General features: G+C 45.3%; 1 protein-coding gene across 3 annotated transcripts in view; it reads left to right on the top strand.

Annotated features, from left to right (window-relative positions):
- The window catches only part of LOC144768064 (protein mono-ADP-ribosyltransferase TIPARP-like), a 121,773-nt gene that overhangs the window by 23,455 nt on the left and 82,258 nt on the right, over nucleotides 1–16,060 (top strand). For 2 of the 3 annotated variants that reach the window (XM_078651437.1, XM_078651435.1), the window contains exon 2: nucleotides 15,796–15,973. In XM_078651437.1, the coding sequence (XP_078507563.1) occupies nucleotides 15,972–15,973 (2 nt within the window). In that variant the 5' untranslated portion in view covers nucleotides 15,796–15,971. Of the gene's footprint in view, nucleotides 1–13,374; nucleotides 13,454–15,795; nucleotides 15,974–16,060 lie in introns of those variants that run through there. The other variant, XM_078651436.1, reaches the window with a different exon arrangement.

Below are 16,060 nucleotides of genomic sequence, written 5' to 3' on the forward strand. Positions count from 1 at the left end.
AAAAAAATCCCTAACATTCCTGCTGCACGATCGCACGATCGTGCAGCAGGAAACCTCTAAATGCCACCGAGGGAAAGGAAAAGCCTTTCCTTTCCCTCCTTAGAACCAATACTGAAATCTCCCCCGCCCCAGCCGCAAAACTAACCTGTTTACCATCCGACGCGCAGGAAGCAAATGGCTTCCCTGCGCGTCGGTAAACAAATGGAGCCTCCGGTGACGTCAGCGCGCCTCGCGCGCTGACGTCATTGATGACGCGGGCGGGGGGAGGCAGGGGAAGGTCTTCCCCTGCCATCCCCGCAGAAACTAAAAAAATCGGGCTGACTCGGGGGGAGCGCTGGCGCTTCCCCCGAGGGTGGGGCTCATGACGAGCTGGGCTCGTCATGAGCGTGCGAGGAGGCTACGCCATGACGAGCCCAGCTCGTCATCAGCCCCGAAGGGGTTAAGCTGCTCTTTACCCTAAATACAAACGCACCTTCATGATCTGTGTGAAATATGAACTCATGGATGTTGCCTAGAAGAGAGCATGTGGAAAAGGCCGGTATGGTTGTCGTGTAACTCCAAACGTTACTTCTCTATAATGTTTTTAGTCACTATTCCTGTGTCGTAAGTGCACTGGCAACTATTGCGTACAAGAACGTACTCTAAAGATGAAATTCAGGTGTCAGGAATGTACTCAACCCGCTTTATTGCATGTGTAAAGATGCTAAGGACTTGTTATCCAGGCCTGTAACTCAAGTAATAGCCAGAGAAAATCCTTTAGTGGAACAACAATATATGTGCTTAGACCAGCCTATAGGCTGCCATAAACGTATCAGATATCGCCTTGGCAACAACCCAGGGAGGCTTATGAGTATGCTTACGCCCACAATTTAATCCTCCATTAAGCATATTTTACCATTTAGTGGATATGAAGTATCTTGGAATGGCAAATGTTGCTGTTGAAAGTGTTCTGCCATTGTCGCAGGCTGACACCATGCAGTGTACATTCCTGTTTTTATGTTAAATGAAATGTTAAGTATTTCAAAATAAGGATATACAGTACCTTATGGTGCAAATAACAGAGAAAATATACCTTCAATTATAAACTTAAGGATAGGACAGGGGGTCAGATTCCTCAGGAACAGGAGCCCTCACACACCCAGATGAGTGTCATGCTTCATCATAGGGCATGTTACTCGTCAGGCTGGTTCTGCAATGCCCGACAGGTACCCACGAGGGGGCTCTTTATCTGAGATCTTTTGTTCCAGTGTCCTATGTGAAGTCTGGTTGTAGGACTGCTAGTGTAGATTGGTGTGGAAAAGTGTGTATACGTGAAATGTGATGATTAAAATAGTCTAAGTTGTCCTCAACATGGAGTTTTAATGGGTTAGTCTACTTGCCCAATTAAAAACGTGATGGCTATCAAGAGAGACAATGATCTTCGATAGCAACATCTAATTTCTAATTTCTAATTTAAAATATTTCTAGAGCGCAGCGTACACCTTGCGGTTTCTTGGCGCTGGGGGGATTAGCTACTGCGGGAAAGAGACAAAAGGAAGGATGAGAGAAGATATTAAAAGAATTTAAGAAGAAAAGGCCTGGCTGAAGAGGAATGTCTTCAGATCTCTACGAAAGGGAAGGTACTGAGTAGCAGAACGGAGGTGATCGGGGAGTGAATTCCAAAAGGTTGGGGCCAGAAAGGAAAAGCTGGCCCCGCCCCACTTTTTGCGTGTGAAGCGAGGGGTCTGAAGAAGGGACATGGAGGAAGACCGAAGTTCTCTTGTAGGTACATAGGGATGGATTAGTGAAGTGATAAAAGCGGGAGCAGTGCCCTGGCGGGCCTGAAAGGCCATGCAGCCGATCTTAAAAAGGGAACGTTCTTTTACAGGGAGCCAGTGAAGCTCCCTGAGAAGGGGGGTGGAATGGTGATAACGAGGAAGGCCGTGCACCAGTCGCGCTGCCTGGTTTTGGATAATCTGGAGTCTACGCAAGCTGTATGCGGGGATACCATGATAGAGAACGTTTGCGTAGTCCAGTCGCGATATCACAAGTGCGGCCAACATCTTTCTTGCCTATCTTGAAAGTCACTACTGATCTGTTGGCAATTTCCACAATTGTTAAGAAAAATGCATAAACAAATAAATGCGGCCTGAAACCATACTTAAAGGGAAAGTGCGCTGCCCCGTGTCACACACATGTATGTAATTAAATAAACAAGTAGTCCCCCAAAAACTTAAGAGTGAAAGGAAACTATAATTGGCCGGTGCTCCTCGCGTTAAACTGGAAATGATGTATCTGAACGCTAAACAATAAGGATCCATGAGATTAAAGCGACCCAGGAGTGAACCAATTGCAAGCAGCAGGCTCGAAGCAGGTGGGATTACACTCAGTAGAGGGATTACAGCAGGTCTTTCAGACCGCATGTGTGCTGATGCTCGACCTAAAAAGGGCGGGCCTAAAAGGGACAGCCCTGCTTTGTTCCCCTTTGAGGAAGAATTTGTTGGAGCCAATTCCACTGTCTTTGATACTGACTGTAAGTAGTTAGCCAGAATCAATTTATTCGTGGCTGGACCCAGCCCCCCCTTAACTGTTACCAGTTTGAGGAAATCCAAGATAACCTGTCAAATGCTTTTTCAACATCTAGATCTAGTAGGAGAGCTATGGTCCCTTTCCTTCTACATTGTACAACCATATGAGCCACCTTTCCAACATTGCCAGAACCTTGTAACTCTCTAACAAAGCTACCTGCTCTGTTAATTACTGTGAAAGAAAGGAAGTAACTAGGATGTTGAGCACTGCTTAACATTAGGAACACATTGATTTATAAAGACATCTTGCAGAAAACGTTCAAAATTATGATAGGCTGTTTAAAATTCAAAAAGTGTATTTTATTAACATGCAGAACCCTTTCTTTTTGGTAAATCAGAATATATCAGTGCATTGAGGAGTATTATTGTAAAAGTGATAGTTTCCAAATGTGACTTTATAAACATTTATGCTTCTCACCTCACCCTGACAAAATGCTAATAGTGAACTAAGAGGCGAGACAGTTTATATGTGCACGGGTTTGCTATTATACGCAAATAATATTATAGTTTATTAAATTAAACACAGCAGAAGTTTTTGTAAAGCGCATATAATGAATTCATGTATTTCGAGTTCCTTTTATATGTGGGGATGAAGAAAAAGGAGGGAGAGTGACATAAAACAATTGCCCAGGATCACACAATTTGATCAAGTGGGGAAGCCACAATTAATCCCAGGTTTTCCGATTCCACATTCTGCATTTCAATTCAGCCACTAGATGTACATGCTTTGATTTCCCTACACCCTTCTTAATAACCCTCTACCAACCCCCTGACCACCACCCTGCTGGCAACAATGCGGCCCTCAGTCCCACCAGCCACCTAACATATTGGCCACTGGGAAAATGTTTGCGAGTATCCATGGTCTTAACCATGTCTAGTCTACATGCTAGAATCTTACTCAGCATGTTAATGTTGGTGTTAAACAAGGCTATAGATAGACTGTTCTGTTTTCCGTGTGTTATTTTTTTGTGCATTTCTGCTGTGTTTTCTCTGTTTTTTCCAGACCTTTTACAGACTGTAATTATCATGGTTTAGTCAGCTGCCTAACATCCAAATTAGGCAACTGTTTTTTTCCAGTGTTTACCTAACAAGTTGTTATAAAGCACATATTTATTTTAACCCGTTTACTGCTTCGTACGTTCCGCACTGGTGCAGAGCGTTCTATTAAGCAGGTGGGGCCGCGTCGGCCAACGGACGTGCACAGCACTACGGAGGTAGTGCTTGCGACGGCCGTTGGTCGACAGAAGTAGCGAACGGGTTAAAGGAGAAGTAAGGGTATATAATGTTTGCTATCAGCAGTGTGTTCAATTGACTTATGTTACAATGTTTTAAGCATAGAAAGACTTCCTCTCTTTCACATTCACGTCTTCTTACCCTCTTACTCGTCTCATTACCTCTCACACCCCCTTTGTAAGACCTCTGTTAGGTGTATAAGACTATTAATGGATGAGTGCCATGTTCAAATGCTTTAATGAATTCCTGGACATAGGGGTCACTGACCAACTCCTTACTGAACATTAAGCCATTGTAGGGGTGGACAACCCTGCAAACAGCGTAGTTCCTTCTGAAAACTTTAAAATGTTGAACTGCACCAGATTAATTTGTAGCACTGCATTCATTCTAAGGCACCTGAAACTTAATGCTTTAAGCATGCTCGCCTCTGCTTTTCTGCACTCTTTGGCTGACTATATTAAGGTGGTACAGCTGGTATGTGGATGTTTATAGCTGCCAAGTACCCTGAAGGCAAGTGTCTCACATAAAGTCAGTCCTAAACTTTCAGCAAGCTTCACATTGTGTTCTGGAACTTGAAAGTTTGCTTCTGACATTGTAACTATGGCCAGGTATCACACATACAACTGGGGCATCTTGCAACTATGCATTTTTTTGGTATCTGGAAAGACTTTTCATGTATTCTTCACTATCCCATGCGCATGGTGACATCACTCTTTTTTCACAGGTACCTGTCACTATACCTTGTACAGAATGTTTAATTATAAACACACAACGGAGTCTTCCTGAACCATTAACCCAAAAAAGAACTGCTCCTATATCGAAATTAACTATGTACGTCTTAGTGGTCTGAGTGTAAAGGAAAAAAGTGACTGAAAAGGAGTGATCCGATTAAGCAAGAGAGCACTTCGCTGTTAGGACGAGAACCCTCACTCACCCAAAGGTGACACGCTTCATCATTGGGTTCCCTCCGCACACTAGGACTGCGAGGTACCCAGTGTGGGCTACAACTCCCCAAAAGGGGTGCAGCGGAGGTGTTTTGTTTTTTTAAGCTGAGCAATGTAGCTGTACTAAAGTGACGGGCAGAGTGCAAAAATAGTTTAAAGTGTAGCTAAAACTATCTTGTTGTGGGCGAAAATTGTCCTTTATTCTAGTGCCCTTTTGAATAGAGTTGAAAATTATGACTGGACAGGGGGTACTGAGACTACCCTATCTTATGTGGTCAACATGTTTCTGCCAAGAAAGACTCAAAGTTCAAAGGCATTCGTCAGGACCGGAAGATATATGTCACTCTGCTATTGTGTTTTTATAAAAAACATTTTACCAGCCATACATTCAACTTGGTAGTTATTTGAGTGGCCCCATCACTGCAGTAGGGTTCATGTATAATGCTGAAAGATAAATAAATACCAATTATTCATGCAATAATCTTTCCCTTATACAGGGGTGTGTCCGTGTCAACAATGTCCAACCACTCCTTTTCGGTTACTTTTTTCCTTTACACTCAGACCACCAAGACGTACTATTGTGCGTTAGTATTGAATGTTTAATGCATGGGATGTTTTGCATTTCACCTGCTATCAATACTAGTTCAAGTTCAGGAATTTGTATAGCGCACTACTCACCCAGAGGGTCTCAAGGCGCTTGGCCGAGGGTGGGTGCGTTACTTGTCGAATAGCCAGGTTTTAAGCTGCTTTCCGAAGGAGATGTGGTTCTGTGTGAGGCGGAGGTGGGTGGGGAGAGAATTCCACGTTTTGGCCGCTAAGTAGGAGAAGGATCTTCCTCCCACGGTGGATCTATGGATGCGCGGAATTGCGGCAAGGGCTTGACTGGATGATCGTAGTTGGCGGGTGGGTGTGTAGAAGGATAGTTTTGTGTTGAGGCATTCTTGTCTTAGGTCGTAGAGGGCCTTGTGTGCGTGGGTGAGGAGACGGACCATTATTCTCTTGTTGACGGGAAGCCAATGGAGGTCTTTCAGGTGACCGGAGATGTGAGCTTGACGGGGGATGTCCAGTATGAGTCTGGCTGAGGCGTTTTGGATGCGTTGGAGTTTTTTCTGTAGTTTGGCAGTGGTTCCGGCGTAAAGGGTATTTCCATAATCCAGTCGGCTAGTGACCAGTGCGTGGGTGACTGTTTTTCTTGTTTCGGTGGGGATGCAGCGGAAGATTTTCTTGAGCATGCATAGGATGTTGAAGCATGAAGATGAGACGGCGTTGACTTGTCTGGTCATTGAGAGGGAGGAGTCTAGGATGAAGCCCAGGTTACGTGTGTGATCCGTAGGTATGGGTGCTATACCCAGGGTCGGTGGCCACCATGAGTCGTCCCAGGAAGAGGGGGATGATCCTAAAATGAGGACTTCCGTTTTGTCCAAGTTTAGTTTTAAACGGCTGTTCCTCATCAATTCGGCTACTTCTTTCATTCCTTCGTGTAGATTTGTTTTGGCGGTGTTTGGGTCGGGAAAGGATCAGCTGGGTGTCGTCTGCGTAGGAGATGATGTTGAGGTTGTGTTGTCGCGCGATGGATGCGAGGGGACTCATGTAAACGTTGAAGAGGGTGGGACTGAGGGATGATCCTTGTGGTACGCCGCAGATGACTTTGGTGGCCTCTGATTTGAATGGGGGGAGGCGGACTCTCTGTGTTCTTCCGGCGAGGAACGAGATGATCCAGTCCAGAGCTTTTCCTTGTATACCGACGTTGCAGAGGCGTTGTATGAGGGTGCTATGACAGACTGTGGCGAAGGCGGCGGAGAGGTCGAGTAGGATGAGGGCAACTGTTTCTCCGTTGTCCAGTAGCGTTCGGATGTCGTCTGTAGCTGCGATGAGGGCGGTTTCGGTGCTGTGTTTGGCTCGGAAGCCGGACTGTGAGGGGTCGAGGGAATTGTTAGATTCAAGGAAGGCGGCGAGCTGATTATTGACGGCTTTCTCAATGACTTTGGTAGGGAATGGGAGGAGTGAGATGGGGCGGTAGTTCTTAAGTTCAGAGGGGTCTGCTGAGGGTTTCTTCAGAAGGGCGCTGAGTTCAGCATGTTTCCAGCTTTCCGGGAAGGTAGCGGAGTTGAAGGAACAGTTGATGACATCGCGGAGATGGGGTGCGATGATGGAGTCTGCTTTGTTGAAGATGTGGTGGGGACAAGGGTCGGTTGGCGATCCTGAGTGGATGGAGTTCATCAGGCGGATGGTGTCTTCAGTAGTGATAGGGTTCCAGGCGCAAAGGTTGTGGGAGTGCTGTTTTGGTTCAGAGGTGGGTGGGGTGGACTGTTCTTCGGGCTGGTTTTCAAAGCTGTTCTGTATGTCGGCGATTTTGTTGTGGAAGAAAGAGGATAAGGAGTCGCAGAGGTCTTGGGAGGGAGTGATGTCGTTGGTGCCGGCGGTGGGGTTGGTAAATTCTCTGACGATGTTGAATAGTTCCTTGCTGTTATGGGCGTTGTTGTCGAGTCGATCCTTGAATGCTGATTTCTTAGTGGATCGGATCAATTGGTGGTGTTTGCGGGTGGCGTCTTTGAAGGTGGTCAAGTTGTCAGTGGTTGGGTTTTTTCTCCAGGTTCTTTTGAGAGTACGACATAACTTCTTGGATTTCTTAAGGTCATCATTGAACCAGGGGGCCTTTTGTTACCTTGTTTGATCTGGTGGTTTTTCAAGGGTGCTAATTCGTCAGCGCTGTGGGTGATCCATTGTGTGAGCTTGGTAGCGGCTTGGTTTGGGTCCGATGATATGGCAGGAGGGTTTTGGTTAAGCGATGTGAAGAGTTGGTTGGTGGTGATTTTGTTCCAGTTTCTTTGAGGAATAGGTTGTGGGGGTTGTGGATCGTGGTCTTTTTGTAGCTGAAGTGAATGCAGCTGTGGTCCGTCCAGTGGAGCGCTGTGGTGTGATCGAAGGAGATGTGCTTGCTGGAGGTGAAGATAGGGTCGAGCGTGTGTCCGGCCAAGTGGATGGGGGTGTTAATAAGTTGTTTGAGTCCGAGATTGGCCAGGTTGTCCAGAAGGGTGGTGGTGTTTCTGTCGCTACTCTTTTCCAAGTGGAAGTTGAGGTCTCCCAGTAGAATATAGTTCTCGGGAGGTGAGGGCATGTGGGCTGATGAAATCAGTGATGTCTTCGTTGAATTGTGTGCGGGTTCCTGGTGGTCTGTAGATGAGGGTACCTCTAAGTGTGTCCTGGGGTCGGTGTGGATCTGGAAGTGAAGGTGTTCGGCGGTCGCAAGGTGATCGTCGGAGCTGGTCATGATTCGGATGGTGTTCTTATGGACGATGGCGATGCCTCATCCTATTTGGTTGGTGCGGTCTTTTCGGATGATCTTGTAAGCGTCCGGGATGGCAATGGCGATGTCGGGCGCTGATGAGGTGTTCATCCAGGTTTCTGTAAGGAATGCGACGTCCGGCGATGCCGTGTCAAGTAGGTCCCAGAGTTCAGTGGCGTGTTTGTGGACCGAGCGGGTGTTTAGCAGGATGCACTTCAGGTGGTTGGAGTTGGAACTCTGTTTGGAGTTTGTGGATTTGGTGTGGGTCCTGATGCAGGTGAACTTGCAGGAGTGGCAGGCGAAGGGTCCATGGGTGTGTCCTGGGGCAGCTTCGCAGCATTGTTGTGTGCGTCCGGGGTTGAGGGCAAAGAGGGTAGCGGCGTCATACGTTATGCAGGTGGAGTGGGATTCACGAGGACCAGGGGGTCTGGCGCTGGGCGCGGTCCAGGCGCGGACGGGCGTAGACGGGCTTACCTTTGGCGCGCCTTCGGCACGCAAGTGGCGCGTCCGCAGCCCGTGAACGCTGCTCGAAGATGCATCTGTCATATGCTGGAAGTGGAGGGGAGGGGCGAGGGAGGAGCAGCTGGGAGGCGGGAGGCGGGGTGGAGAGCCGGGGAGGGAAGGCAAAACAACAAAAACCAAAACAAAATGGCAGTCAGCCCAAAGCGATACAGGGTTGGGGCACAATATGTGGAGAACGCGATGATAATGCCAGTAGAACCGGCACAAGACACAATCAGGCACAAAGTCAAGTACAGGTAGCACAATAAAGCAGAGCGTTGCAGCGCGCTTTGGGAGACTAGCGCTACGATAATATGCTAATCAGCACAATTGAGCAGGTATTACAGCAATATGTGGCGATCTGGCACAACGAGGGTAATTAATAAATATTCAATGAGTATTCAATGCAGGCAGTGGTCTGGCAGTGGGCGCTACGATACCAGATAGTGGTCTGGCAGTGGGCGATACGATACAATACTGACTTGTTAGCAAAGAGGGCAGATGTATCTAAGGGTTTTACCCACTCAGTCTTTCTGGGTAAATGTGATACTACGTATTGGCCAAGATTCTTATGAGCCAGTCTTTTCTCCAGTCAGAGAAAGAATAAAACCTTTCCAAAAGATCAAATATGATTGTAATATTTCCCAATAATCTACAGTGTATAAAATAATTAGATAAGACCTAGAACATGCTTCTAAATTTTGCACCCATAATCCAAGCACAAAACACTGGAAGAAAGAAAAGAAAAAAAACTATAGTTAAGTGACATCCTTAAACCAAACCAGCAGCATAATTTTAGACCAGTCTTTCTTGCTGCTACCTTGCGCAACAGGTTAAACGTGTTGCCACGTTCAGGAAGAAATAAAAACAACTTATTTTCCCTCACTTTCCTTTCTTTGAATGGTTTAGTTTGCTGTTGTGCAGATGTTTATTGGTGTATATATATATATATTCACACTGATGATGGCTGTTTCCTTTTAGTGGAGTTTCATCAGTTATCATAGGTTTACACTTAAAACAGAATAGCCTTGCTGTTGATCTACAGGTTTTACACTCCCCTGATGGTGTGCCGGCTTTCAGGGCTACAGACACTTCGCCTCTCTTATAGTTGGAGTGTTGCATGCCTCATCTTAAAAGGAGGTGAACAGTTTTTAAAAAGGGACCCCATGAGAAGAGAGCGACTATGACATTTTGGTTTAAGGCCATTTTAAGCCCATGAAGGGCTAAAGCCTTGTTAGGGTGTGTAGCTGTGATAACTTCTAGAGTCTATGTTGAGATAGGCTTATCTAGTTCTTCTCTGTATTATGGTGACATAGATGGGAGTTGACCCCTGCTCTTGAAGGCTTGGATGTCCTCCCTACTAATCTACCCTGAGGCGTATAAGGACTTGCAGCTCTCCCACCTCCTCATCTGTTCTATCTTTCCCATCCCAGAACTCAGCTTTGCTGTATGCTCCCTCAACCTCTTGGCTCTCAGTCTGTTAGCTATGAGTTTATCTGCTTTATTACCATTCTCATAAAACAGTTGTTTCAACCATTGTCTATTTTTCTGCTTTGTTCATCTATCTTTAAGACTCTCAGTTGGCCCCTTATGCATACCCTTTCTCTGGTAATGTTAGGTTAAGGTTTGTGTTATCTTTCCACTTGGTCCAACTCTTGAATGTGTTTACGATCTAGTAGGCAGTCCTTCCTTTATAGCCATGCCATGCCAGAGATACCCTTTCTCTGCATTGTGGTAATTCATCTTTTGTAACCACATCCTTTGCACTATATCCCTGATTTTTCCATACACTACTCCATAAAGCGGTAGGGTCCCTCAGCTTAAACCTCCACCCTTGCATTATCTAAGATTGTGCCCACTCCCCACCTTCATGTTTGCCCTTTACTGTCTGTAGAATAGATATTTGGAGATAATGAGCATGCCAACTGTGAGATATGTGGACATGTGAGAAAAATGAGAATTCCTCAAATTTGGTTTAATTCCATCAACTGTCCTCAAGCCTTGTTTTTCTAAGTTTAGTTTCAAGTGCTTAGACATAGCTTTTGTTGGTTCGGAAAAGTGTTGTCCTGTATATATTCTGATCACAGATCACATTACAATATCACCTTGTAATGCCCCGGCCTTCTGCTGTTCCTACCCCATCCTTCATTTGGTTGGGAATTTGAGTGTAAATATTGATTATTGTGTACACAGTACCTCGTATCATTCTATGGCGTTTGAGGTATGTACTCTCTGGGTCTTGATTAGTGTCACATATCTGGATGTCAAGGTCTCATTTGCTGAGACTCGCCACCCCTGCTACTTTTTGCTTTTCCTGTCGCTTATGTTTGTACTGTATACCTCTTATTCTTCATTCTCAGTTCGTTTTTGCTCAGCCTGTGAGTTTCCTGAATGAATATCTCTGCATCCTACTGTCTGAATAGATGGAGTGCATTAATCTGCAAGACCTTTTACAGAAAGGAACTTGGATGGTGCGGATCGACTTGAAGAATGCGTATCTGTTGATTCCTATTTTTTCTCCACACGTTCGATTCCTTCAATTTTGTTGGCGCCATCTGTTGTACGAGTTAACCGCCCTGCTCTTCAGCCTGTCTTCTGCCCCTTGGTGCTTCATCAAGATTTTTCTTCGGGGGAGCCAGTTCCTCAGGGAATAGGGGGTACTTCTGATCATATATCTAGATGATATTCTCATCATGGCACAAAGCAGGCAGACGGCCTTAGCTCATCTTTCGTGGGCGGTGCAACTCGTCCATGATTCATATTTCATAATCAATGGGGAGAAATCTCTCCTAGTCCCAACTCAGCCTTGTGTTCTTAGGATTTCTAGTCGACTTGTTTCTAGAGCAGCTCAACATGTGAACATTTCATCTATCAAGAAGGAGTTGATGAAGGACCTTGCTTCGCAGACTATATCATTGAGTATTTTGGCCAGGTTGGTGGGCCTTCTGGCGTAGTCATTTCAGGCCATATTTCCTGGTCCCCTACATTATTACTCATTACACTCCTCAAAATTGTACATCTACCGAAGGGTTTATCTTACTCGGAACACAGTGTTGGAGGACGCCAGGACAGGAATCTCCTTTTTGGTTGGATCATACGGATACCTGGAATGGCAAGGCAATTTTTGCCTCCCGTCCTGAGATGATCATACAATCGAATGTCAGCAGATGGGGCAGGAGGGAGGCGAGATGCTTCCAGGTAAAGACGAGGTCAGATGGTCCCCAGAGGAACTGAATCTACTTATCAGTTGCCTTGTGCAGTTGGCTGGGGCGTTTGCGGTACAGGCTTTATCTATGCACAAGGCAAAATTTTGCATCCTGCTTCGGATGGACAATGTTTCAGCGGTTTCGCACATAAACCGGCTGGGGGGGGGAGGTCACATCTCCTAGTCTAGATTGGCAACAATTTCTGCATTATTGCGTACAGCATCAGATATCGGTGACTGCGGAGTACAATCCAGGTCAAGCGAATGTGGTGGCAGACTGGAACTCTGTTTATCAGGGATTCCAGTGTTTGGAGGCTTCACCCTCACGACTTCAGAGCCCTCAACAGATTACGGGGCATCTGCAAGGTGGATTTGTTTGCCATTCGCCTGAATACTCCTCTTCTGACGTTTTACAGTTGGAGGCCGGATCCTCGAGCGGTGAGTTCCAATGCCTTTCTTCAGTCTTAGTCGGGGAAGTTGCATTATGCTTTCCCACCTTGCTCAATGATCCAGAGGGTTTTGTCTCAAATGTGTTGGCAACATGTGGAACTGATTTGGTGACCCCCTTTTGGAAGGCTCAGTTGTGGTTTCCAGTGGTGATGGCGCAGTCTTGTACTTTCCTGTTTCAGACTTTGTCGTTCCAGGACCTTCTAGTGTGTCCAACGGAACTCCTGCATCCACTAGTGCATCGGGGCCACATTGTCACTTATGGAGTGGAGTATTTTTAGGAAACCATGCCTGATGGCCGGAGTTTTGGACCAGGTTGTGTTCTTCTTGTCCCAATCTTGGGCCCCTAGTAGTCAAAAGCGATATGCTACCTCCTTGCGCCGACTTGTTCATAGGTGTGGTGAATGGGAAATTGATCCCCAGGGGGCCACTGTCCCGTTGATCACTAATTTCCTTTCAGAACTGGCTACTCATGGTTTAGTCTATCGCAAGGTGCTGTCTACCCTCGATTACTGTAACGCTTTATTTGGTAACGCCCAAGTAAGGGTCATTAACAAAATGCAAACCATCCAAAACTCAGCAGCTAGACTTCTGGCCAGAGCCCCTAAATTCAAGTCCGCGACCGAAACCATTAGAATTTTACACAGGCTGCCAATTATAAAAAGGATTGAGTTTAAAACCCTCTGCATTGTGTATAAGTCTCTGCACAATCAAGGACCGTCATTTTTCAAACAACATCTTATTCCATACTGCCCACTCAGAACTCTACGTTCCACTACTCTAAACGATTTAGTGGTTCCCCGCACTAAAACAGTTTCCTGGGGGGACCGTAGGTTCCTGGTATCGGCCCCGAAACTTTGGAACACCTTACCCCAGTCAATCAAATGCAGCCCCTCACTCTGGGCATTTCGTAAGCAGTTAAAGACCTGGCTGTTTAACCAGTAACCTCAGATTTTCCCCCTCCAGCCGGGGAATTATTGGCAGATATTTTAGCGCCGAGACGCCCAAGGGCATTTGTTCGCGCTCTAGAAATGTTATTATTAATAAATAAGGTGAACCATTATCGGTCTGCTATTTCAGCAGGCCATCCTCGTGTTGATAGCAGACCTGCAGATGAGCACCTGTTAATCTGTAAACTTCTCTGGGGTATCAGGCTCGTTTGACCCCCTCAACTGAAATATTCTGTTTTGTAGGATGTGAATCTGGTTCTTAAGTTCGAATGGGCTTGGTCAGCAAAGTTGACTCTACTTGTATACCTCATTTCTTGTAGGTGAGTATCCTACATAAGGGCTTTGGAAATATAACCGGTATAATATTTATTCCTACAGGGGTTTCCTTTCGGATATTTTAGCTCTAAGACAAATTCACGTTGTGTGCCTTATCCATCTTTTCTGGACAATCAGAAGTTATGTGTGGTATGTTGTCTCAGGGCCTATGGAGATTGTACCCGCAAGTTTCGTAGAGGCCCTGGATGTCCATTGCTTATTTCATTGCAAAAGCCCTATCGCCTGGTGACTTCCACAATGTTGGGTCACATGGCTGTTGGCTGAAGAGGGCATTGATGTGACCACTTTTGGGTCCCATGCCGTCCGTAGTGCTAAGGCATCTAAAGCTTTTTCCTCTGGTACTCAGTTAGAGGATATCATGGCAATAGCTGATTGATTGTCTGATTCCACTTTTAACAAAGAGTGCGGACAGGTTTCAAGAGCTTCCATATGGAGACTTATACACTGATTTGTAGAGACATTGGGCTAAAGGCTCATGGGATATGTAGTTTAAAGCTTTCATTGTTTTAATTGTCTGCTCTATTTTTATCAGTAAAGAAAGAGAACCATAATCCTTGCCTCCGTGTCCTTAATAGAATTGAAAATTCTTGACGGGTTAGCAAGAAGTGTTTGTTTTTTATTCTTCCCCTTTCCCCCACCAAACCCATTTTCTAAAATAAGAAAAATAAAAACTTGCTGAGGTTGCTGCCAATGTTTTGGGGGTATTTTCATCTTTTAAAAGCATCTAAAGGGAGCAGGAAATCCTCTCTTTGCAGCGGTTCCCAACTTGTTTTCTCTGCCACAGTGTGATATATGCTTCTCACCGTGTGACCTTGTGAAGGGAGCCAATATGGTGTGACACAGGTCTGCCACTCTACCATCTCACTCTTTCTTGAGGCAGCTGCGCTCACCTTCTTTCTTCGCAACAAAAGTTGCCCCTGGACCCCGACAGTCCAGACATCCCAAAGGAAGACTAGCTTTCTGAGAGTGACCAGTGTTTCTGCTGTGCTTGAGCCTTAGTTGCTGCCAGAGCTGACTGCCCAGCCTGGTCTCAGCATGGCCTCTCAGCTGAATCTGCCATTTCATCTGGAGATCTCAGGACAGCTTCAATGCTGCATAGATCCCGCAGTGCGAGTTGTAGCCTTGTTTTAAACCCCTTCGATGCTCATGACGAGCTCAGCTCATCATGCAGTACACTGGTCGTGTGCTTATGACGAGCTGACCTTGTCATGAACAATGGGAATTCAATGAAGTCAGCACCAGGGGGGAATACCTCTAGCACTCATGGTGTTAATAATCAGCTATTAAAGTAAAGTAACAGCTTCAGCCCAACAGAAACTATTAAGTTTACATTTCAGTTGGCCTTTCCATTATTTTAAAAACAGAAAATGTATTTTTCCTATCATGTTTCCCGGGGTGGTTCTGCAAAGCTCCTGAGTGGCACGTTGAAACACCCGCAACGTTCCCCAAACCAAGTTATTTACTAGGTTTTCATATCGATTTGCTCACAATCCCAATGACTGGCATCACTGAAAAAAAACTTGAAATAAAAAGACCTTCATGGCAATAAAATATAATAGTGTATCACCAACCTGCAAAGTGCAGGGTCTCTGAATTACTGCGACCAGAAAGACAAGGGTATCTTTGCTTTCAAGCAGTGTTGCTTTTTGTGAATTTGGTAGCTCATGTCATCAATGTAATTTTCATTCTTGAGTAAGTTTACTATTTTTCGATAGTTCAGCAGTACACATGACCAACCACTTGTACTTCAACACCCTCCTTTAGAAAATAATGAAGGTAGGGACTTAAAATAAAACCTTGTACTAAATAATGTTAAATTAAAATATTTAAAATAGTTTATTTTTTAAATAAATGTAAATGAATATAAAAAATAAATAAAAGTACAGATGTAGTATTATGACATTTAAATATTTTATCAATCGAAATATATTTTAAAAAGTACATATTTATTAAATATTTAGATCATGTGTTTATATGATTCATAGTTGTCGTCTACTTCCACACTGTCAGCCCTAGACCACGTGGGGTACTACTTTTCTTTCCTCCACACCATGAAGTGGCTGCCAAGGTATTGCCCATTGAGTAGCTGCTTTGATACTTAAGCGTGATTGTTTCTTGTTTTCCCTGCTCACCTTTGTTTGGATGTTATGGTTGAGGGATGAGGCACGAAAAGAGCCAGTCCTTCCTTCCTGTTTCATTTCTCTGCCACTGAGTTACCTTTCTTAACCAGTCTTGCTTTTTGCACTCCGAGTTGTTGGTTGCTGCTGTTTGTTTCTATCTTCAACTATAATGCGCCCCTGACCTCTGTTTTTCTTTTTGCCCACAGAATCTGTTCCTGCTGGGCAAGATCTGCTCCTTCCTACACACGTTTCCTGTGATTCTGTTCGACCCAGCCACTTTCCACAGGAAAGGAGCTCTATCCTGCAGTAGTGCCAATACTTGATGTGGTCAAAACTATCTGTGACGCCAGTGTTTTAGGCGTCACTCACGGAAACCACACACATGTGAGCGGTTTCTTGATAAATTGCAATGTGTGGAGTGCGGTGTACACTTAGGGTACAAAGTACGTAAGGGATTGTCTACTGGAGGTG

The sequence above is a fragment of the Lissotriton helveticus genome, chromosome 7 (assembly GCF_964261635.1).
Source record: "Lissotriton helveticus chromosome 7, aLisHel1.1, whole genome shotgun sequence".
Classification (NCBI taxonomy): Eukaryota; Metazoa; Chordata; class Amphibia; order Caudata; family Salamandridae; genus Lissotriton; species Lissotriton helveticus.